The sequence below is a fragment of the Diuraphis noxia genome, unplaced genomic scaffold, assembly GCF_037042655.1.
Source record: "Diuraphis noxia isolate RWA-SAM2 unplaced genomic scaffold, SU_Dnox_SAM2 contig0002, whole genome shotgun sequence".
Taxonomy (NCBI): domain Eukaryota; kingdom Metazoa; phylum Arthropoda; class Insecta; order Hemiptera; family Aphididae; genus Diuraphis; species Diuraphis noxia.
In genome coordinates this window covers 21,502,551-21,529,042 of record NW_028301712.1, presented here as the reverse complement: position 1 = coordinate 21,529,042, position 26,492 = coordinate 21,502,551, and the positions used below count along the sequence as shown (strand labels likewise).

General features: G+C 30.4%; 1 protein-coding gene across 2 annotated transcripts in view; it reads left to right on the top strand.

Annotated features, from left to right (window-relative positions):
* The window catches only part of LOC107166000 (tachykinin-like peptides receptor 86C), a 116,003-nt gene extending 102,407 nt beyond the window's left edge, over positions 1 to 13,596 (top strand). For both annotated transcript variants that reach the window (XM_015514474.2, XM_089219469.1), the window contains 2 exons: positions 1,606 to 2,040; positions 9,954 to 13,596. In XM_015514474.2, coding sequence (XP_015369960.1) covers positions 1,606 to 2,040; positions 9,954 to 10,742 — 1,224 coding nt within the window. In that variant the 3' untranslated portion in view covers positions 10,743 to 13,596. The remainder of the gene's footprint in view (positions 1 to 1,605; positions 2,041 to 9,953) is intronic.
* The last annotated feature ends 12,896 nt before the right edge of the window (positions 13,597 to 26,492 follow it).

Genomic DNA, 26,492 nt, shown 5'->3' with positions numbered 1-26,492 from the left:
AAATCTACCCTTCACCAACAAACTGAGAAATACAAAATTATTCGTTAAGAAATTCCACTACTCTCCAGGCACAAAAATAAGTGGAGAAGTAACCGTCACTTGAACCAAAATAGGCCATTCTCGCTTAACTTGCCTAAACTGTTTCACCCCACCAAGCCATCAAAAAAGAGAACACAGCTGCAATTATTACATTCTTCCTTAATATAAACTCAAACTATCCATTGTAAATAATAATAATAAGAATGTTGTAAAGTTTATTCCAAAATGTAATGTATATATATTCTTTGTTTAACTTTTGATCAAATGTAGGCTAAAAACCTGTGTTGTTGAAGTCTAAACTCGTGAATTAGAAAAAATGTGTCTTTAAAATATTTACCGACATTTTTGTTTATGTTGAAATTCCCATTACTAAAAGATAATATTATTATTACTAACTGATCCTGCACGGCATCGCCCGTGACAATTAATTAAATTACCATGGATTTACATCTTCTTAAACTATGTTAAACCATGAATATTTTTCACACTGCTATTTTGGTTGTTTTGACTTAATATAAATTACAGGTCTAAAATTATATTCAACTATAACCATTAACTGTTTTTTTGCCTGAATTTGCTGTCAAATGTTTTATGAAAATCGTTCATAAACTGTGGATTTAAATTTGCAGGGTCAGTGATTTAGGACTGACTTTATGCAGTCAGTATAAATACTACAGCTGGAATATGTAATGTTGCCTATGACAAATTTAATAATGCCAGTGATGGATTGACAGGGTAAATCCGTTAAAATACTGGTCTTAAATTAATAATCTATTCAATCGTAATAAAACTGTTTTATTTTCTGTAACCTATGCAATAATATTCAACAACTGCAACAATATGCAAAAACAAAAAATAATAATTTTTCGTTACTCAAATAATATTCAACATAGCCATCCACCCGGTGTTCTCCATGTCAAATAGAGGAGGACCTGAGAGACTCACTGAGATGATAAGGATTGAAATATTGTGATCATACGAGTAGTAATGATAATATTAATCCCACGAGGTGGATAAAATATCTAACTCTAAAATTCTATAGTTAGGTATACAAATTATGTCGTTTTCATTGCATCGTTTGTCCCGCGATGGTTTTTAGTGTATTAAAAATTTTTCACCTTAGAATGTATTCGATCGTTTACCATACAGCCACCTCAAGTGGTTTACGTGCAACTAAACCACCTGTTATTTGAGCATTATATAGTCAAGATCAAATTTAAAATATTAATAATATTTGATATTTTCAATATTAAAGAAAGTAGTTTGAATTTTGAAAAATGACGTAAGAAATTTGAAAAAATGATTTATATCGTGAATTTCAAAATCATTGGTGGATCACCCTTTAAATTTTTATTTTTTGAAAATTCTTTATTAGTGCTCATCTAGATCGATAGGTTAGTAGAAACCCCTTATTTCAAATTTTAAGTTCATCCGTTTTGTAGTTTATGAAATTATTGTGATGAGGGAGTTAGTGGTATCTGACATTCATATATATATATATATATATATACATATATATAATAATAATATTTTATAAATATGGTTTTTTATTTGTTTTCCTTGTAGTATATACCGGTAGCGGCCAGTACGCTGAGTCTCATGACGCAGTCGATCGACCGGTACGCGTCAATCAAACACCCACGGCACAACAGGTTGCACCGAGACAAACACGTCGCATATCTGGTGTCTGGCGTGGCAACCGCGTGGACGGTGGCCGTGGTCATCTCGGTGCCGCGGTACGCGTGGCCGGTCCGTCAGCTGATCATTGACATGCAGTGGACGTGGTACTACGAGGCCTGCTACGTGACCGTCGTGTTCGCCGTACCGTGGGCCGCCGTCACGTTCAGCCAGCGGGCCGTCAGCAGGACGCTGTACATCACGTCACTCAAGGCGGCCGCGGCCCGCGGTCAATTGCCACTGCCCATGCCCTTAATGACGGCCGAGTCCAAGCAAGTGATCCTGGTGGCATCCATACAGAAGAATACAACTGTCCAGTCCAAGGTCAGTAGCACTTGATACATATATGCAGAGTGGTATCAGTAGCACTTTGAAGCTTGGTTTCAGAGCTCTTGCATGTTCGTAAAGTTTACCGTCAAACGTTGGCCGCTATAGATTTCGATATATTATGATCATTTTTTACTAAGTCTTAATAATATTATATTGTCACCCGAATGTCGCTTTTGTGTATGATAATATAGGATAAATTAATATATAAATTCTGATTGTCCGCTTATAAATACTTGCTATAATTACTTACTACGAAATGGATAAAAAAATATGCATTTGGCTAGTTAAAAAAACATAACTGGTGATGGCTATAAGTATTACAATGTTAGGTACTTGTTGAATTCATAATAAATAATACAGTGAACTCCTTTTAATGTGAACAAATTGATGCCAAACTCATTTGCTCATATTAATCGGTTGGCAATATAGTTGACATAAATTATAATTGTACCATTTTGCAAATATTACATTGATGTCCATATTAACCGGGGCCCTTATTAGCTGGAATACCCTGTATTTGTTAATAACAAAGTCCCGAAGTCTTTTAAATCTTCAAGATGCATATTTATATATTTGGTTTTTATTAAATTTTTGAAAAATTATGGTCGTATTTTACTATATGAAATTTATTTTAATTTTTACAGTTATATAAATGCCCTACAAATGAAATTATTACTATTATAAGTGTTATCTGTAAGAAACCTTTCACGTTTGTATACAATCATTAATGCTGGTTTGCATATAATTAATATTGTATTGCGTTAAAAGTACCTAGGAGTTTTTTTCTTTTTTTTTTTAGTATAAAAACTATAGCACAACAAGTATGCAATTGGTTATAGAACAAAATTTAATTCAAATGTATTTTAATAGCATAGAATTAACTATTCTCTATATTATTATGTCCTTCGTAATCAACGCAATATTTATAAATTATAAATAACAGTTTCAAGTTTGGCATTATTAAATTTTCACCAAAAATACTAATTTCCACAAAGCTGTTATTAGACTAAACATTTTTCAATTCCGAAGATAAGAGTAAAATCAACGATCGCATTGAATAATTAATAATAATAATAATAACTGTTGCTGCCATGACGAAATAAACACAGACAACATATTAATTTCATAGTCACGATTAGAATAGCTCTTACATAGCACAAACATTCTTATTTATTTATTTATATTTATTTAATTTATATTTATTTTTTTATCGATTAAAGTATGTAATCTCCGTGAAGTCTTTATCGGTCAGTTACCGTAACTACGTTGTTGTGTCAGAATTGACATTATTTTTCTTAACTTAGTTTTTTGTGTTTGTTTTACTCTTCGTTATTACCGCAGGTGACCAGGCTCATTTTTTTATTATATAGGTTCTTTTGAATCACTTTTTAGATTTTTAGCGTAGCAATTAATGTACCTACTTATTTTACTACAATGTATTTTTTTTCTTTTCATTTAATGTGCTTAAATACACAAAAAGTAGTTAATATAATGTTTAAATATTCTAATTTGAAGGTAGTTTTGTATGAGAAATTCTTGCCGGTACTTTCAATAGGTAATTTAAAAAAAAAAATCCTTAAAAACAGGAAATTTCACGTGAAATATATTTTGGGATTTGGCGAAACTCTAAAAAATTACCTTAAGCACATGATATTTTCACCGAATGTTTATATTCACATTTTCTATGCATCACACAACTTTTAAAATACTTTGAATAATGTTGAGCTATTTATAAATATATGAAATTTAAAATTATCGCTAGTTTTTTTAAAAATTAATGTAAATAAAAAGTTGTTTGCTTCGTCAATAAACTTGAAAATGTTATACAAGATCTTCGTCAGTTTTTGTTTGTGAAAATTACTAACAAGTTGAACGTAACTCCAAAATAATTTTTTATGAGCATTCGAAGTTAAAATTTTGAAATCTATTATTATTTTTGTTTAGATTCTATTATTGTTAGCCACTATCTACGATATAATTGTTTCTATTAAGGATTTATACAACGGTTCTATTCAAAGTAAATTTGTATTGGACAGTAGCCAGTACCTTTTGAAAAATATCAATATTTAAGTACCTATTTAATAAATATTCATACTTTAGCTAGTAAAAAAAAAAATGTTACCAATTTTTTTCATTTTGGAAATGAATGAAATGATATTAATTGCTTTATGCTAAAATACGTTCAGGCTGGGTTTCTCCCCATGTATCCTCCCTGAGTCACATCTACATCATTTCACACTGCGCACCACACATTCATATTTTTTCCATTATTTTAAATTCTAAATATTAAAGGTGAGCAAGAAGTAAATTATTGTTGAAGTTAATTATTGGTTATTGGAGAATAGGCGGGTGTATTACCGTTTTACATTACTAGCCCATAAAATGGCCTAACGAGAATTAAAAAATCGTTTGTTTGCAGCTATCATCCATACTAACTTAAAACTTAAACGAACACGTGAATTAGCATTATACAAATAATTAAAAATCCTCTTATATTATATTAACATTTCTATTTTTATTTTTATTTTGGAAAAAACTCCGATCAAAGTCCCTCTAATCTCAATCTAATCCATTTCGCTATACGATTTCAAGACAATACTTCCTTTGTTTCTTTTACTTTTTCTATTTTTTCTACTATACATTTTATTATAAAGTATACACAATAATAATAAGCTAATGACATAGATTCAAATTGAATTATTATTAAAGATACCTTCTTCAAAAATACGCAATTATAAAAAATATGTTTCCTTTGTTTGTTAATAGTTGTTTCTTGTTTATAATGGACTATAACATAGTAGCCATTAGATATTATTAACTGAATATTGTTATATGAGTAAATATGAGTTTATAATCAAATATAAATCCAAAGTTATTTTATTTTAAATTAATATTAACATCAATAAAACATAAATACATTTTAGTGCACAATGTAAGAATTTATAATTTCCAATAAACGAGTATGAATATTATAAACTAAACAAGAGTTGCAAAATTTAGCTGATTTGAAATTTGAAATGTAAAAGATGTTCAAAATACTTGTACATTTTCCTAATAAAATAATTGCCTATGCATGAAATTAGTTAAATATTTATTACTTAGTATCATATTCAAAATTCAGTATCATATATACTGAATTTTAAGACAAACCTTTTGAAGATTACTAAAAATATGTATTTATAGTTTGACAGTAAAAAAATAGGACAAGTTTTAATTAGTGAACAACGTGTTTGTATACTTTAAAAAAGTAGACCTAAATGTAGTATATAGGTACGACAAATCATATTGGCATGATTATCTATAATGTTGCAATGGCGTGTTTTCGATGCCGACAGGAAATTAAATATATTTTCTAAGTCAAAACAGCTTTATTTTTACTTTTATTTTTATTTAGGTGATACCTACCAACTACCACGGTGTAATACTGTAGGCACCGAGTGTGAGAGATAACACTACAACATATAATACATGTTCGCGGTAATACCATTATAATTCACAAACATGGGAAAATAAACCATCAGCTTTACATCCATCGTATGTTATTATAATGTATTTTGTACACGATACGAATAAATCGTGTCAAGTTCGTTTGCGGTTCGTTCTTATCGATATAGATCGATATTACTGCTAGTGTTTCTAGAACTATAATTTAAGTAGCATACGGCTAGAAGTTATATCTTTAAAAGTTTAAAATAATATAGGCATCTAAAATAAGAAAAAAATTTAACTAAAATTCAATTTATACAGTGAATTGTATCATATATAGATGGATGAGACGTTTTAAGAGAAGAGTAACTGTTGTACGTTTCGTACTAAGCAAAATAACATTTCTATTGAAGAATGGTTGGAGAGTAGTAATTGTTAATGGAGTGATTTTAAGGAGGAAGGGCATCTCATAAAAATGCTAATACACTAAACTCTCTCGTGTTTCAATTTTAAAACCCATCACATCACGTGCCATTAAGAATTTTATAAAGAGCTGTACAGCCGTTGCCTAAAATCAATATCATTTAAGTAATTCCAAAGCAAAAAAAAAAACAAATAAATAAAATCTTTGGTTAAAATTGTTTTTCAATATCCAATTAATATATTAGTGTTAAATGGTGGAATTATCTACTGGCGTTGGATCACTGGTTGACCTTTGTACCACTATTTTTGAACAAATTTAATTTACTTTACTTAAATTTTTTTTAATTTTTTTTTTTTTGAGGGTTGGGAGGAGGACGTAAAATAAGAATTTTCAATTACTCCAGGGAAATATCATTGATTATGACAATTTTATATTCTTTTGCTATTATAAATGTGATTTATCACAATAGATCCGATATTATCGGATACATTTATTATCAATAGGTATACCTATTTAAGTTTATATTTTACAATAGTATTCATAATTTATACTAAACAAAATATATTTTAAATCTATGAGGTTTATATTATGTTAGAAAAAATAAACTTATCATGGATATAAAATTAGTTTATACTGATCAGTAAATAACATAGACAACAAATAATCCGTTCAGTAAAGAGTTACATTTAAAATAAAGTTATTCTATATAAGTAACCTAATTTTTGCTTTTTATATAAAATACCAAGTGGTTTAAATTTTCACGCTCTTACCTATTTGACATTTACATAATATCATGTTATTGCGTTCATAAATTAACATGTATTATTTAATGACCATAGAAATCAAATAAAAATCACCGCATGGATGTTTATTTGATTTCCGAAGACCTACCGTCACTGAGCCTCTATGTTTTCGTTACCTACAGATAAATTCATTATACTCTCGTGTATAATATAACTATTATCTACCGACGGTAATGTTATTGAAGCGAGGAGATGATTTCAGATTAAAAATTTTCAATGGTCACAGATTGCATCGATCGGTTCCAACGGATGTGGGCTAACGAGTTTGACTGTTTATTGTTTTTGTTTATCAGGTATATCTGATTTTCCGTAAATTCATTTTGGGCGTTTTTATTTTTATTTGTTTGTACCTTATCGATTTTACGAGTCAAGTTATTTTTTGTCATTATTCGTGTCCCATTTCATCATAACGACGCACACGAGAGATTATTGAAATTAAAAACAATAATCTGCACCTTCTTGTATTTATTTAATTATTTTGGAAGTCGTTAAAAAGATACTAATGACAAAATCCAACGCATAACAATGTGCTTTAATCTTTAAGCTGAAAAAATGAGTTGAAATTTGCATATTTTATATACATTTTTACTTACAAGTCAATATACACTAAAAAAATAATCATAGTTCCGTGTAAGATAAATGGTTTTACCGATGTGCATTACTGCATATATGAACTACTCATATCAGTAGTAGGTACTCATGATTTTCATAATATTTTGTATTTGATAAAACCGTTTACGCTAACAATAAAATTATTTATGAATAAACATCAACATTATTTATATAAAATGTCAATATATAATATATTAATCTCCTATTTTTATTAAATAGGTATATAATTAATATTTGATATTCATTTGTATATTTTGATTTAGAACTGCTTTATTAGAATGATTTTCCAAAAAAAAATAAAAAAGCATTTAGAAGTCAACATTTTATAAACAATTGAAAATTATGTTATGTTATCGACAATTTAATTTATGAGATAGAACTATTATAATAAGTCTACTTAAAAGTATAATCCTTACAAAAGTTTTCAAACAGGTTAAAGATTATGTATTCGTCTTCAGTTAAAAAATGCTATTATGTAACTAATAACACACAAATCAAGTAATAGTATTTCCATAACAAAAAAATACATTTATGTATAAAATTATTGTCAGAATATATTTTTGGTTACGTTCATGAATTATTATTGTATATTAGATTGCACTGAAAATTGAATAAACTCACTCATTTTTAATTATTAAGTATATCCTTTTTGTATTAAGTAAATCAAAGTATAATGGTTTCTCGTGGACACATAGCTTAACTTTTTTTTCATTCTCAATCCCCATAAATAAGAATACTCCAAGATCAAAGTATCCTGCTGTAGATATAGCTGGAAGATAAATGTGAACCCTAATTCACAGTACACGTGCGAAAGCGTTGTAAATAACTCTCGTTTTGCGAACGGAAATGAGACCTCAAACGGACTCTGCAGTTTTCGTCGAGTGGAGGTATTATATCCAAGTTTTGATACTACTTTGAATTCAGACGTCAGTGCTTTTGATATCCTTTAAATTAAGGACTACAATAAGATGCAATGAATTAATCATACTAAAGCATAACAGCTCAAGTATTATTAAGGGTATTATCTGTAGTCACATTTATGAGCAATGAAGTTATACACAAATTTTTAAGGATCTTTATGAGCAAAGGTTGAAGGAAAACCAAATATTCTCTGACTAGTTACTAAGATCCAGTTTAGTAGCGATAACATAGTACCAAGTCTTAGTGTAACTACCGATGGTAATCAGGGAAAAATGAAAATCATAATACAATATGTTATTTAGATTCTGAACGAAGTGATGACTGTATTGATTTTACAATGATGTGTGTTTTTTTTTGTGTGTGTCTGTGTACAGCATAACTAGTCAAAATAATGCTTCAATTTCAAACTTTGGGGGTGGTTTCCGATGTAAAAATAAATACCCTTGGTGCATTATAGAGGTCAATAGTTAACATTTTCCAACAGTTTTCAAAAAAATCGAGAAAAACAAAAAAAAAAAATGACAGAAAAACGGAAATTTTTACGCAAAATCAGTTTTCGACCAAATCGATTATTTTATATGGCTGTAATTCAAAAACTAATCACTGTAAATACTTGAAATTTTCACCAAATGTTAATGTTAGTGATATCTATATACAGTTTAATTTTCAAAATGTTTTGACTATTTTTGAAATATTTATAGACCACTGAAATTTTCTAATATATGAGCATTTTTTTTAAAAGTGTCGGTAAAAAAAATTTAGATGACCAAAAAAACTTAAAAATTTAATACAAGGTTCCTTATGAGTTGTTCTTATTGTAGCTAAAAAAAATTAAAATCGTTTCTCAAAATTTTTTTATAACGTTTATAGTTCAAATTTTTACGAAAAACGCGAAAATTTGCAAGTTCCTCATAAGTTATTCTTATAATGATTAAAAAATTATAAGAATACATAGACACATTTTTTTTATTAGCATTTGAAGTTCAAATATTGACAAAAATTCGTCAAAACCATGAATATTTGCAAATTATTCTGAAGTTGAAAAATCATAAAAATGTTTGTGTTCATAACTAAGGATAAATAACACAACATTAAGTTTTCCATAAGTTTTTCTTCAATTAGCTATAGAGAAAACTCGAAGCGTCGTCTTAGGACTTAGGAAAATGTTTTAAGTGTTTGAGTTTTAAATTTTTATGAAATCAGGTATATGTATATATCTATGATAATATAAAGTATTATGAACTATGATAACTACATGCAATGTTTTTGGAAAAATTGATTAATCATGCCTTATGCAAAATGCGTCCTAATTGAAAAATAAAATATTTGTTTCAAAATAGAATATATGACAATATTTAAATATAATATATCCTAGACTGACAAATCATCTCCGTTCAGAATCGTTTTTCGTATACAATGATACCTATCATTGCATTTAAATCGAACCTACCCTAGTCAGAGATCCACCTCACCACCTAATGTACAGCAGAGCGACATCCACTTACCCGCTTTTTTAAATTAAACATTCCGTGTTTTTATATCTAATCATATATCCAAGTATATGTAATGTATACTATAAACGATTTATTTTTTAGTTCTTCATCCAGATATATATATATGAAAATGGAAATTGAAATACAATATTGAACGATGATCTATTTAGTTTTAGCCTATATCATTCTGTGTCTCTGCAGCCATTAAATTCAAACGCTTGTTTACAGGTGGTAAATGATGTAGTGATACAACAGCAACAGCCACATTCGTCCCATCAGCCAACTCAACAAGAACAGCAGCAGCAGATACAAGCACAACAGCAACAGCAGCAGAAGCAACGTCCCACGCCGAGTGCGCGTAGCCGCAGACGATTGGCCAAAGTGTTGGTAGCACTGGCTGGCGTGTTCGTTGCTTGTTGGTTACCATACGCCGCTGCGTTACTCTACACCAACTGGTTTTTTACACCGACACAAGACGGTGACGGTGACAAAAACGATAACGAAGACGACGGCGGCGGCAGAAGACACACAGTCCACCAGCTGGCCACCGTGGCCGCTATGCTACTGGGCCACGCACACTCTGCCGTCAACCCAGTGGTTTACTGGTGGCTGAACCGACACACTTTACGCGCCTGTCCATGGTGCTGGTCCTCGGACGATCAGTTTGGCGACAATGACGATGACGACGATGTAGGGTTCGGATGCGGAGCGTTGGGTTGCGTCATCGGCGGTGCCGTGATGGCGTTCGGATGCGGCCGGGGCGACGGCAGTTGTGGTGACGGCGGTGCTGTCGATTGTGGTGGTGGCGCCGGCTGTAGGCAGTCACAAAACCATACGCCTACTCGGCTCAACCGGTTGCTGTTTCACCGACAGCCCAATAACCACCAGCGCAGCCGCCAACCGTCGTCTACCAACGAAGCAGCCCTGGGGCCGTTCAACCCACGGTTCGCCACCCCGAAAAAGCGGCCACAACAGTTGCCCGTCGTCAAGAACCCTGTTATGCTGTATTACGCGTGAATTATAGTTCAACCACATATCAGTCAACCCATCCCCTCCCCCCGCAATGTACAACACTATACCACCTTTGCGACTTCTATAGGTTCTCGATTATCATCGTTATACAACTCAAAGCGTGGCGCCACTGAAACGATGGTTCCAATTCTGCTACCATTCACACCAATGTCTGACGCTTTATCCGTCCTGTCACGATAATTTTATCAAACTTGTAGGTCCGAAACACACCCTTACCCCAAGAACAAAAACAAATTTGCTAAATATGAGGCCTGGAATAGAAAAAAAGTGATTGTGGATACGAAATGTGTCTAAAGATATTTTACAAAATTGTTTGATACAAATCATTTGTTTTTTAAAATTTGATTTGTAGTCGACATTCCTAAGTCTGGGTGCTTGTATGACCTCAGGCCTCAAACTTGTACCAGCTGACCTGTAAATGCACATGAGCCCTCTACGACAACTTACTGTTATCAATATTATCACGACGCCTTAACTCGGTAGCACTCATACCTGATAACTGTGTGATATAGTTCTTGCTCGATGGCGATTATCTCGTAAATATAATCATGCGATGCACTTTTGAATTTGGTAGATAATGCTGGGTAAGCCAGAAATCAGAATATAATATGTTTATGAACAAATACAAATTTAGATTTGATTTTTTTATAACAACTTGCGCAGTAGTGTACCTATACTCGTATATACCTATGGTTAACTAATATTATGTTATATTGTATTTGATATTAAACAACAAGGCAACATAATGGCTACAAGTCTACAAGTCACTGGTATAAGCACTAAAGAGTGTGTGTAATTTAATTATTTTTTTATTACATCATAACTTTTAGACATAGTCACATAGCCAACACTGAGCCACGCTAGTATGATGAAGGCCGTCTTCCACTTCCTTCGTAAGTATTTTTGAGAGTATAGTTTGGTACGAGTGTTTTAGATCGATGCATTAAGCGGGGTGTTTTTTTTTTTTTTTTTGTCTCACTATTTTATCGTAGTATATTATAGTAATAATATTATTATACTATCCGTATTATGTTATTAATAATATAAATTTTAAATGTGTCTTAATCAATAATTTCGATATTTATTCGTTGTTTGTGTATTTATGTAACACTATTTTCAAACTACATAATATTTACGCGTTTTGTGATTTTTCATTTTCCTGAGTGTTATAACACTCTGATAAATATGTATCTTTACGTCCATTTTAAAGATATTTATTCTGTATCAATAAAAATATATAGATCAACCAATGGCATATAAAATGTATCATTTAATTTGTTGTATCTCGACATAAGTCGATGTCCAAACGGACTTATATTTTGCACGATGTTATATTATATAAAATTTTAAATAAAGAGTAGTTTAGGTGTAGTCGTATAGTATATTATAATATTAATCATTTTGTTTTTGACCAAAATATTTTTTATCCGTTCCATTTTCTCTCGGTCAATAGCTTATTGTTATTTTAACTTTTGGTGGATAAACATTAGACACCAAATAGGCAGGTTGTAGATACACTAAATTTGTCTAATAATCAAATCTTCTGTGCCCTTGGCTGCTAAAAGCAATACATCGCGTGAAAAAAATTAGTTTCACAATCTCCAATATTGTATAAAATATATCTACAGCTGTCTACTGTTAATAAAATCGACTTTTTCGACCCTGGAACTACATTGCTCTTACGATCGACTTAAACGGATAGATTAGTCCATTTGGTATATAAATTTTAGGATAATACTGTTTCATGTAAAACAAACGTTAATCTATATTTTTAAACATATAATGAGAATGAGAATATGCTTGTCGATTTACCTTCACCCGTGTGCTTTACCTATATCCGCAATGGCTTTATCTGAGTACTATAATAATATATTATACGATGGATAGTCGACAGATATAAATAAAACATTTCCGTTTAAGCGATTCTTTTTGAACGATGGAAATAAAAGTATAGGAGTAAAAACCCGACGAATATATTATTCGTATCGAAAACACGAAATCCAAGTCTGTTGTATTGCATAATGTAAATTTTTTTTTTATCGCCGATGGCAGCTGTAATATTAATTTATTGGCCAAGGGATCAAATAATCGTTCTTTTTCATGTAATTCATAATTCTCTCGTATACATATATAGGTAATTTAATGTGACTTCCAAATATTAAGTTCACCTCCTATACACAACTTTACTACACTACAGTCTACAGGGTCCAATTATTATTATTTTTATTATTATTACATGATCTATTTTTGCATTACTATATTTTATCGTTAAACTCGAATATTTCTGTGATATAAAAAATAGTATCATTCGGTACTCCGTAGTACAACGTTTCGAACAATCATTCATCGCACTGACAAAAACATAATAATACATTTCTATAAAAAAATTCCCGTTAAAATAATATCGTTATGGTTTTTTGGACGTTTATTAATACTATATCATCCGTGACCTACGACCACGGGTACAATTGGTTTATACCCGAAGTCTGTTATTGTAGGTATCTACTTTTTTACTGAGGCATTTTATTATAATGCAATGCAATAAGACACCCAATCGACATTTCAACGTTATATTATATTTCACCCACAAATTATATATATGCATTGATAACATTGTACATTTTACATATTATATATATATATATACGTATCTTACTTGATTTTATAATATAATATTATAGTATAGGTCTTATAATAATATATTATCATTATGCATTGTGTATTATACATTTATACCTCTAAGTATTATTTATTTGCAACATTGTATTGTTTATATGTGATTTTTTTAATCTTCCTCATTCTTTTTGATAATTTATTTCATATTTTATTACATCGCTGTACGGTGTATTTTGTATAAATATTACAATAATATGTAATATATGATAATAATTATATTAAAAATATAATATATATTATATGTGTAATAAATTTGATGTATTTATTATTATATTTTTATATGTATCAATATAGGTTTCAAAATAAATACTGATACGTAAGATTAATATTCATTAATAAGATTGCTCGTAGAATAGAATGCATAATAAGTGAACCATAAAACTAACTACAGCTAATTCTCTAAAAATAAAACGTTGCTATTTTTTAAACATATAGTAAAATCACAAAACTAGAATAAGAAAAATATACTTAATTATTTGCTCGAGGCATTAACTAATGACGTTAAAATTGAAATTATAGGCTCTAATGGAATCCTAAATAAATTACCATAAATTACGATCTGGATTTTGCTGCTAAAAACAGAAAAATACGCAATCATAATCTTGTATCTACTATTTTTTAAGTTACAAATTGTAACTTACAATACTACAAATAAATTGATAAAAAGAGTGTTTTGTATCAATTATTGTAGCAACCAAACATGAAAAATAAATTGGTTATATTGCGGTATTTTATTCATGACTGTTAATATTGTTTTTTTTATGTTATCATGCTGTGATGATTCGTGTAAATACCTACTTGGCAAGATCAAATTGGATAGAAAAAAAATCAACTTAATAGGTGAGTTTTGTTCCACTTGGATCAAACAATACTAAGTGAAGTTTTCCTTGTTATTATCTAACATCTGAGCACAAAATGTATCACATAATATTTGGGACCATCAGTGTTTAATACCTTATTACTAGTATTTTGTATCCCTTAACTCTTTTTTCTCTTCACCTTCTTTTAATACACGAAACTACTATTAAAATCATTATTAGACCATTATTTGTTGAATCATTTCAACTGTTTTCTATTCCCTAGTCAACTTTTCAATATGATGTTTTTATACTGTTCTATACTTAGTTTCCCGTATCTATATCCATCCACCAATTCACTAAAACAAAAAAATAAATTTACAATACTACTACTATATTAATAGTTATTACTATTTTACTGAACCTTTAAGAATGTTAAGTGAGATTACGGTATTTTTTTTATTTTTAACTATTTAGACTTAACGATGATGCAATAGAATGAGGACATGGTTACAAAATATATTACTAATTAAACTATTAGATAAAAACCTAAAATAAAGAATGGTCTTAAGAATTTAAATTTATAATTTGATGTTATTTAATGTGTGTATAGAATTTAAATGGAGAATTATTAAAAATATTTTGTTTAATTTAAATTTTTACACGGTTTTATTTTTATTTTTATGCTCTTACCTTGGTAAAGCGCAGATTTACTCAAGACATACGACAATACGTGTAAGTATTTAGAGTCGAACTACTCGAACTAGAGTCTAGAAGATGCAACTTCCAGGATTTCGTGCCTCAAACATTCTTATTATAAATATGGCGTTTATTCACAACATGTATAACTCAAATAAGGTACCTACAGTTTCATAGTACCTACATAACTATGCAATTAAACTGCAGGGGTATGTTATCAGGTACTGAACGTCGTTTTAAAATGTAGCATAAATGCGTAATATTCTATAGCAAATGGTGGTGTAGAGTGATTGCGGGAATTGTTGCCGTAAGTTTCCAACGGAATAAACATCGTTCGTAGCCTACTACTTGGGTAGCAACATATTTTGAGTAATTTGAAATCACCTTTTATACTGGATGAGTAGTAACTATATGTCCTAAAATGTTGAAAAAAGTAGACAACACATGAAGCTTGTTCCATCAAAAATTTGTGATACCAGATGCCATATATTCCTTCCATAGTTACTTCCAATGCGTTGCAACATGGACATTTTCATTTAAATAAATATTTAAAAAATTATTTTCGGAACAATATTTAAAAGTTTTTTTGCGAATAAAATGATAAATTTGCCAACAATTATTGTATATTATTAATATAATATAATATAATACAATTTAAGAGTCATAATACAGGGTGTCCCAGTCCAACAGAGATTCTGACAAATGAAATAACTTTTGTTCTAATTAATATTTTAAAAAAATGTCTTTTAAATATAGTTCATAGACACTTGCGCTACATTTTTAGAATACATTTTTTATTTTTTTTTAAATGAAAATAAAAACTTAAAAATTGATACAATTTTTTTTTGAAATATTCAATATAGCCAATTTGTAAATCTGATTTAAAAAAAAAAATGTTATGTTAAAAACACTTATTTAAGTCAAATGGCTGATTTTTACAATTTTTTTAAATATCAATATTTTCGTTAAGTAAATTACGATCTAGTTTATGTTAGAAACCTTGTAATTTCAAATAATAATAAAGTTTTTTAAAATTATTTTATAAGAACATTTTTAAATAAGTGCATGTTAAAATCTAATTATTATTTTTATTGTATTTATTTTAATAATATGTGATGTATAAACTATAAATTACTATAATTTACGTCACGAAAATATTGAAATTTAAAAAAATTATAAAAAATCAGACTTTTAACTTTAATAAGTGTTTTACCATATACATTTTTATAAAAATCAAATTTAAAAATTGGCTATATTGAATATTTCGAAAAAAAAATTCATCAATTTTTCAGTTTTATATTTTCAGTATTAAAAAATAAAAAATGTATTCTAAAATTGTATTGCAAGTGTCTATGGATTATATTTAAAAGATATTTTTAAAAAATATTGATTAGAACAAAAGTTAATTCATTTGTCAGAATGTCAGATCTCTTTGGGACACCCTGTATGTAAGTATTAGTTCGAAATTTAAAATAAATAAGTACATATACATGATACATACTTATTTGTGATACATTTTAGTACATCAGAATCAGCATCTCCACTGAATACAACAATTTACCAACTATAGGTACCTACTTTATAATAGTAAACTTTTCACTTTAATGGATACTTTCATTTTCTCTTTTTTTCCAACTTGCGTATTATTTTATGTGGAAAACGATGGTGCACAGAGAATTCACAATGCATAGTTTTAGTTTTAAGACTAAATAGAAATTCAGGAAAATGGTTCAACAATTTTAAGATATTATACATTTTAGATTATAATATCTATTATAGATTACATAACGCTTAAATGTTACAAAATTAATTGAGATTGCATACTCGACAAGGTCACTATCATGTTTTAAAAATGATGTGTAGTAATTATTAGATAGGTATAGCATATTCCGTTATAATTATGATAATCGCCTTCGAAATTGTACAACCTTGTGAACTTTATCATATCAAACGTTAGAAAGAAAGTACAAACATTAAACATAGTGATTTTGTTATAATATATTTCTATACGACCACAATCAATTATAAGCTAAATTACTGTTATGTTTTTAATTTCACAATTACATGTCATACATTTAATATTAATCAATTAAATATTTTCTTATTCTGGTACCTCATCTGAATTTATTTATTTAAATATTGAGTGAAACATAATATATATAATATATAAATATTTTTAAATTATTATGTTTTATTACTAGATAATTGTATATAATATTACTGTAAACGACAATTTAGAAGAAATAGTAACCAAGTATCGTTTCTTCGCTAAATTTGCGAAAACCATGTATAATATATCCTATAATTGTATTTTGTGTTTAATGATGGTTGGTGAAAACTATATTTCTTGATGTTAAAAGGTATTTATAGTATAGTTAGTTAATAGTTATCTCAATGTGTTGGTACTTAGTTAACTAGTTAAGGTTGTACATTAGTACATTTTTAACAATTTAACATGTTTAGAGCGATGTGAAAACTCGCAGTCAGATTATTATTATGCTAAAAAAATATAGAAAAAATATATATTAATATTCGAGCCTATTGTGTATCTACTTTAATAATTACCAAGCAAATGCGTTCTATTATAACAGCCACATGGTGCCCCATGACCATATAATAATTATATACTATACTGTAAAATATTTTTAGATATTTCAAAAATACATAAATTTATTTCTAGTATATACGTATAGGCAGTAATATAAAACGAAAGAAAAAATAAGAAATGGTTATATTCTATTGAAACGATGCGATAAATGAGCTTCCGTACCAAAATGATAATAATAATTTATACGAAGCCCGTTTTCGAGTGTATATATATATACATTTTTTCTATTGGTTCGACGTATACAAATAAATGTACTTAATAATATAGTCGTTGTTCACTCGTTAAATTTTCGTCCAATAAACCTTTTTATTTTCTGATTTGATTGGGTACGTTACATTTGTCCCTTATTCTCTAAGGAATATACTGCACTGTTACTGAAATAAATTATATTCTCTGAATTCATACTACGATTTAAAAATAGTACACTTATTTTCATATTATGCTTAGTAGTATATATTTGTATGTTCACAGCCAGCTTTTCCACGGTAAAAATTGTTTTTCAAGCGGAAAATTCTCCCTTGGAGTACACTGATTTACCGCGTAACACAATACGGTGATTACACAAGATTGTCCACCTATTTGCCGCTTACACAAAAATATTTACCGCATCAACTATTTTTTTCCGTTTTTTTTTAATTTTTTCAATTAAATATCACTAATTTTTATAAAAATAATATTTCAAGTAAAGAACAAATTATTTAATAAACTTTTTTTTATAAAAATTTAAAAAAAACTGAAAATCTAATAAAACAATAGTTGATACGGTAAATATTTTTGTGTAAGGCGCAAATAGGTGGACAATCTTGTGTAATCACCGTATTGTGTTACGCGGTAAATCAGTGTGCTCCAAGGGAGAATTTTCCGCTTGAAAAACAATTTTTACCGTGGAAAAGCTGGCTGTGAACATACAAATATATACTACTATGCTTGTTTTATTTTTTAATAAATTGTTATACGGTCATTTGATAAGAAAAAAAATATTTATCTTAACAACTTCTGATTAAACGTGAGCTTGGGCACATATCATTTTAAGTTGAACTAGGTGTTTGAAAAACTGTAGTTATATTAGTAGAGTATTAATTATTATAATTTTATTATTGTAGAATTGATTATTTTTTTTTTTTCAGAAAAATATAAATTATACAAAATCATTTTAGATTCTGAGCGGAGCGATGAATGTATTGATTTTACCATGATGTGTGTTTTTTTTTTTTTTTAAATTTTTTTTTGTGTCTGTCATCACGTTTTGGGGCACTAAAAATGCTTCGATTTTTGACTTCAGTACCTCGTTCGATCAGAAAGAGAATCTGGTTGGTACTTTGGGAGGTCAAAAGTAAAAATTCTTAATACTTTTCTAAATAATTGAGAAAAACAAACTAAAAATTAAGGGAAAAACGGGAAACTTTACGCACACTCATTTTTCGACAAAATCGATATTGGTTTTTGATGTAACTTTAAAACAAATGACCATAGATTCATGAAATTTTTACCTAATGTTTATATAACAAAATTCTATCCACCATGCAATTTTCAACAAATTTCGACTTAAGTTGAACTATTCATAGGCATTTCAAATTTTCGATCGTTATTAGTTTTTTTTAAAATTAATATCGATAAAAATTTATTTGTTAGGCAGAAAAGCTTGAAAATTTAATACAAGGCTCTTTACATATTGTTACAATAGCAGTTGAAAAATAAAGGAATACATAGTCAACATTTTTTTTTATAAGTATTCAAAGTTTGAATTTTGACAACATATTATGTAAAAATCACGAAAATTCACAAATTATTTTAAGCTGGAAATTCATAAAAACTTTTCTATTTAAATTTAAGATTTGAAAATTTAATACAAGATTCCTTACAAGATTTTCAATCTTTATCACAAATAAAAAGTCCACCGGAAATTCAAATAAAATTTTTATGAGCATTTGAAATATAAATTTTTACAACATTGGATTTTAACTTTTAGCGTTTTCCTAATTTTGGTGTAACTCTAAAACAAATTACCGCAGATACTTGAAATTTTGACTGAATGTATATATAGGCGTTTTATATATTTGATAAAATTTTCAAAATATGTATAATAATTGTTTTGAGCTGTTTACTGACATTTTAATTTTTCAACTTTTTTAGTTTTTTTTTCTATAAATATCGATAAAAATTTATTTGTTCGGTAGAAAAGCTTGAAAATTTAATACAAGGCTTCTAACATATTGTAACAATAGAAGTTAAAAAATATTAAAAATTCGTAGGCACGATTTTTTTTTTTTATAAGCATTTAAAGTTCAAATTTTGACTAAATACGTAAACATTACGGCAATGTTCAAATTATCTTAGATAGAAATTCATAAAAGTTTTTCTTTTTAATTCTAAGATTTGAAAATTTAATACAAGGCTCCTAACATATTTTTACAATAGAAGTTGAAAAATAAAAGAAATGCGTAGTCACAATTTTTTTTTTACAAGCATTCAAAGTTTGAATTTTGACAACATATGTAAAAATCACGGAAATTCACGAATTATTTCAAACTAGAAATTCATAAAAAATTTTCTTTTTAAATCTAAGATTTGAAAATTTTTAATAATCTATAATATATCCTAGACAGATAAACCGTCTTCGCTCAGAATCGTTTTTTGTATACAATGATATAATATCATTGGATTCAAATTTAATTCCATCCATTACAGTAACCCACTTGTAACCTACTGTACAGCAGAGCGACATACACGACTTACCCGCTTTTATAATAGATTTAATGTTATAAAATAAAATATGTTGTGATATAGTCAGTGTTAAATTTAACCTAATCTTATATTGTTACCTAACTGAAAAGGTCATTTCAAAAACGACATATGTTTTGAAATGAATGATTCAATTTCTATTATAACCCGTCCAAAAAGAAACAGTAACTATTAACTGTAGCTACTACCTACATATTATCTTTAATAATAGCAGCCTTAACCGACTGCTCTTGGGCGAAGACCATTCACTATTTTTAATGACAATGTACCTATAGATCATTTTAAAAACAACTATTAATCATGATTTTCTTTATTATATAATTATAATAAAATAAATTATATTATCACCATATACGTAATATTTTATAAATATTGTGTTTAACCTTGGTATAGATTTATTTTCTAAATTATCAATTAAGAATACGACGAATTTCATTAGGTGCATGTATGTATAATATTTACTTAGTATATAATTTAAAGGAAAACAATTATGAAAACTTCACGCAACTTGACAATGATAAAATTTAAATGCGCCTTAAATATTCACATTAATATTTAGTAAAGTAGGCACTCAACGATTATTAAAATGTATATTGTGTAATACAATGTGCCATGTTCTGAAATGTAAATAAAATATCTTATAAAATTCATATCATTAACTACCTATAAAAAATAATAATAAAAATTGAAACTAATACTATTTTGTTTTTCGTGTGTCATGTACTAGCGTTTCATTTTAATATGAGCTTTATTCATATTATAACCATTTGAAAATCTCATATTTAAATATCTAGATATTTTGAATGTTCAACTAAGTACACTAATTTACTATTACTTTATACTATTATATTATTATTTATGCACAAGAAAACCTTTTATAAAAAAAACTCATATTTCCCATTATGTTAACAATAAAATTTAACATAGAAGTTACTATATAGCTTGTCTCGAATCAAATACTTTATAATACATGAAAAAAGTTCAAATGATTTAAAAGCTTTTTGTTTGAAAATCGTGTTGACAAAACCCACAAACAATATCATATATTCAAATCTGAGTAAAAATAAATAAATAAAAAAATATGACAGAACAAATAACAGACGTGGATTTGTTATTTATATAAAATACATTACAATATAGAGCTAGATAGATAGAAGATAGATTAGGTATTTAAAATATTTGTTATTATATTGTCTAAAAACAAAAATATTTACAGCGTACCATTATATTTTATAAATATATTAATGTTCCGCGGCAAGTACTCTTGCACTCACAACTCGCACCCACACTAGATCAATCCCAGCTTATTCAAAATATATAAATATACATGAACTATTAATTTAGAAAATAATAATAATTTATTTCTTACACGCCTTTAAGTAAATATGTAAGTTTATAATATAATAATTAGGTACTCACTAGTGATGGCCAATCAACACGGATGAGGTACAAAACACATAAATAATAATATAGTAAAACAACCAATACAAATTAAAATACATAATAATATAGAAGAGACAACTGCTCGTACTGAATATAATATGAAACAAGGGGAAATGTATGACTGCTGAACTGCTGAATCTGGAACGTTGATAAGATGAATCATGCGGTTTTAGTGCCGAGCTGGCTGGATCTTGAGCTGCTACAAAATTCGCGTAATTAATAAATCACCACCGGACGTGAACTACGAACAAAATGACGGAACGGTAAAAACTGACCAATAATAATAAATATTATTCAATAGTAAAATAAAATGTATCAAAAAACTTTCAACACGAGCCTTGACAAGGCTTCAGGATCTGTTTGAACTGAATAACGTTAACGTTCATGACATAACGACACACACACCCGACATCGCGTGATGGAACTAATGATGTCCAAATCGGGGGGAGCAGTTCCTTGTCCTCTCTTAAGACTAGCACTTCATCATGAAACGCTTCCGACTGCACCCTTTTCAATATCCAAACTTCTGCTTGCTGCAGCTCAGATTTGGAACTATAAGCCAATCTGGATACCGATTGCTTATCACGTAAATACTGCAAAAATCGGAGAAGCCACGCTACCCCCCGTTTTAATTTATTCTAGTCTGAATAATACTGTAGAATTTCGTTCGGAGGGATTGTTGTTATCAATGCTAGCCTTATACCTTTACGTTCAGGCAGATCACTATTCTTGAAAACCTGATGCATGTGTGGACTCCATGTCCCTTCGTTAATCAACCATTGCGGCTCTTCCCACCATAGTGCCGATGTGCGTATAACTTGTGCGTTGATTCCTCTTGATATAATGTCCGCTGGATTGTCTTTAGTACTTACATAGTTCCACTGTCTTGCATCCGTAAGTTCCAGAATTTGACCTACTCGATTAGCTATAAAGGTTTTAAGACAACTAGTTTGACAGTTTAACCATCCCAACACTATTGTCGAGTTCGTCCACAGTCGACAAGATCGGCAATCAATATTCCAAGATTCAGCAACCTTACTGATCAGCTGAGCTAGACACAATACGCCGTTTAACTCCAGTATCGGTATGGTGTAGCCCTTCAAAGGTGCCACTCAACTTTTTGCACATAATAGGTGAGCATTCCATGTGCCGTCTTGACCAACTGAACGAATGTACACGCAAGCACCATATGCCTCTTGTGACGCATTACAGAACCCATGTACTTCGAATCACGTATTCCCAGCACCTATTACGCCTCTAGGAATTGAAAATTGTTTTAATTCTTCAAGCTCGTTGTAATATGCATTCCACTTCTCCTGCATCTCATTGGATAATACGGCGTCCTAGTCTGCCTTAAGCTGCCACAGCTGCTGTAAAAAGATCTTCCCTATTATCAAAACTGGCGTCAAGAAGCCTAGTGGGTCAAACACTCGATTCAGGTCTGATAATAACATGCGCTTTGTTAACTGGCGTCGCTCCTTGTTTTTTACTATGTTAAATTGGAACTCATCTGCTATTGGTTTCCAACAAAGTCCGAGAGTTTAACAGTATCATCCTTATCGATTTCTAACGAAAATAGTTGATCTTCATTACCTATGCCAATTTGTTCCCTTATATAACCCGAATTCGAGCACCATTTTCGAAGTGGCAACCTCGAGAATTTTGGTTATCTCACGATGAAGCCTTAAACATCCTTCTTCTGTTTCAGCTCCAGTCATAAGGTTATCCATGTAGAAGTCCTTTCTTATAGCCTTAGATGCTAGCGGGTTCTCCTTTTCAAATTCATCCGCTAATGTTACTAGGCATTGTGTTGACATAAACGACGCAGGCGCCGTACCATAAGTGATACTTAACAATCGGTAAGATAATAATTCGTCGGAAGGATTTGAACGCCATAGGATACGCTGTAAATATCAATCTTCTGGGGCAATCTTGATTTGCCTATACATTTTTTCCACGTCAACCATTAGAACATATCGATGCTTTCGTAACCGACTTAAAATCGCGAAGATATCGTCTTGCACCGTAAGTCTACGTACTAATATGTCATTCAATGATTGACCATTAGCACCTCTTGCAGACGCATCGAACACGACTCGGACCTTAGTAGTAATACTTGCTGTTTTGACCACCGAATGATGTGGCAAATAACAGACTACTTCGGGTAACTCCGTTTCGTTTACTACTTCCTCCATGTATCCCATGTCTAAATACTCTTTCATAAATTTAACATATATTCTATGCGCAATGCTTCGTCACGTTGTAATTTTTGTCCTACGTTCAGGAACCTAGATCTTGCCATATTAACACTATTTCCTATAATACTTCTAACTTCACTTTTTATAGGTAAACGCAGTATAAATCTACCATCTACATCTCGTCTCGCTGTAGATGCAAAGTGCGGCCGCTCCTGTTCTTCTTCCAACGCCTTCTTGTTACCTTTTGAACTGCGACCATAAGCATGTTCGTCTCTTGACTGTATAGCCATCCAATCTTCTTCCAGTCCTTCACTAATAGATCCTGCTGCCATCAAACAAGAAACACCAAGTTCATCAGTTACTACCCATCCGAACTTGGTACCTTGTAAGTATAATGAGTTTATTGCTAACGAAATTCGTTCACATTCTATAAGATCAAAAAACGAACCTCCACCGACGAGTAAATCAATTGATCGTGCTTCAGCAAACCCGGGATCTGCTAGATCGTTCGCTAAGCTATCTGGTATTTGCCAACCATTTACCGGAGTTGTAACCGCAGAGAGTGAGTTAACAATAACTGGTAAAACGTAACATTAAATCTGTAAACTAAAGTTTGTCATTCTAGATCTCAAGTGTACCTCCACACAAGACCTTGCTTGCACTTGACTCGCTCCAATTCCATTTATTGGAAGAATAGACTCTTTAGTAGGCAACTGCAACTTGTTAGATAATCTTTTTGAGATAAAATTCACCCGTGACCCGCTATCTAATACCATGCGACAATTTCTATAGATACCACAATTATCCTTCGCTAATATTGATGCGGTGGCTAAGAAAACATATCCATTGGTCGTCTTGGCAGACATAGACACCGTCGGCACCTCTATCGTGTCCACTGAGATATTCCCTTCCACATTCACCGTTGGTGGCATAACCGCTCTTTCTATAATATGCAGTAATATATTATGACTCATTTTACAACTGAAACAACGGTATTTAGATTTATATTTATCTGCCATGTGATTTGGAGACAGACAATTAAAGCATAGTCTAGCATTCCGGGCAACTGTTAGCCGCTCATGGACAATCTATGTAAACCGGAACAATGGACACACCTTTCGCGACCATCGTGTTTAATCACTAAAGCCATCTTCTTGACGTTGCTGTTTGAACCGTGCTTTTTTAAACTTGACCCACTATTGAATTCGGTATCTTTCGGCTGTGCATTTCAAGTGCCTGACCCTTCAAAGACTATACACCGATTTACTAAAAACCTTTCAATCGATAGATATTTCGGCAATTGGGTGTCACTTTGATGAAGCTGCCATTCATGAAGCGTACATTTATCCAAATGACGTAACACAATTGTAACGAGCCAAGCATCCCAATGCTCCACCGGTTGCCCAAACGCAGCTACATGAGAGCCCCAATGTGTGAATGCAATCTTTGAAGTGACGCTGTCGTAGCTATTTCCACGCGAGGACTATCGAGCAGCGCTCTGATATGCATTTGAATCACCAGGCTTCTATTGTCATAATGTTTTTTTAGCCGTTGCAGCACTACTTCGTAATTACAATCGGTCATAGGAATCGAACTCACAATGTCTAGCGCTGGACCACGTAGATAGGATCGCAAATAGTACAACTTGTGAGCCAGCGATATCGAATAATCCTTATGTACTAACACTTGAAACCCGTCATAAAATGACTCCCAGTCCTCGATATTACCCTTAAACTCAGGGAGTGGTATGGGAGGCAGTCTAGACCCATGACCACCGCCAGAAGACCCGAATGACTGATTATGTCCTACGGTACTTCCTGTTTTTGTAAGTTAATTATTTCCTGCATTTGAGCTTTGGCGTCAAAATAATCCTTCTCAAACGCTTCACGTTCTCGATCCTCTTTTTCTAGATCTTCAGCAATCATCTCAATCTCGCAATGTACCGCATCGAACTTTTTACTAATTTGAGGCAATTTCTCTTGCCGGAATTCAAGCAATGCTATAGATTGCGACGTAGTATCAAAATCATTAGTGAAGTTGCGCAATCGAGTTAGTGAGGCCTTAATAACACCACGCATTCTCCTCAGTACTGTCAACTGTTTTATATTATCTTCATCCAACGCCATGATTACTATGTTTATTAAATAGCCTACATTCCTATTTAGGTAAGACAATAATTACGAAAATAATAATAAAGTAAGTAGTGATAATATAATCAAGATGATTTGAACCTTCGAACGGAACGTATAACTGGCAATTGAACAATTAATCGCTATGCAATTACTCAAAGTACTAATACAAATCTATAATATAATAATCCAACTCTATGTAGCATAATGAATATAATTGGTCTCGAATTACTTGGATAACTTATATAATTCACCATCAAATAACAGATAACAAAAAATAAATATATATCACGTCGAGGTCACCAAAATTGTTGGGTCGGGAGCGTATAATAATATTGGATATACGCGCGCCCGGTCATCAGCTACTTCGTAGCGCACGCACACACCGACCGACCTGTGTAACTGTGTATACGTATATAACGACTCAAGGGAAGTGGACGGAG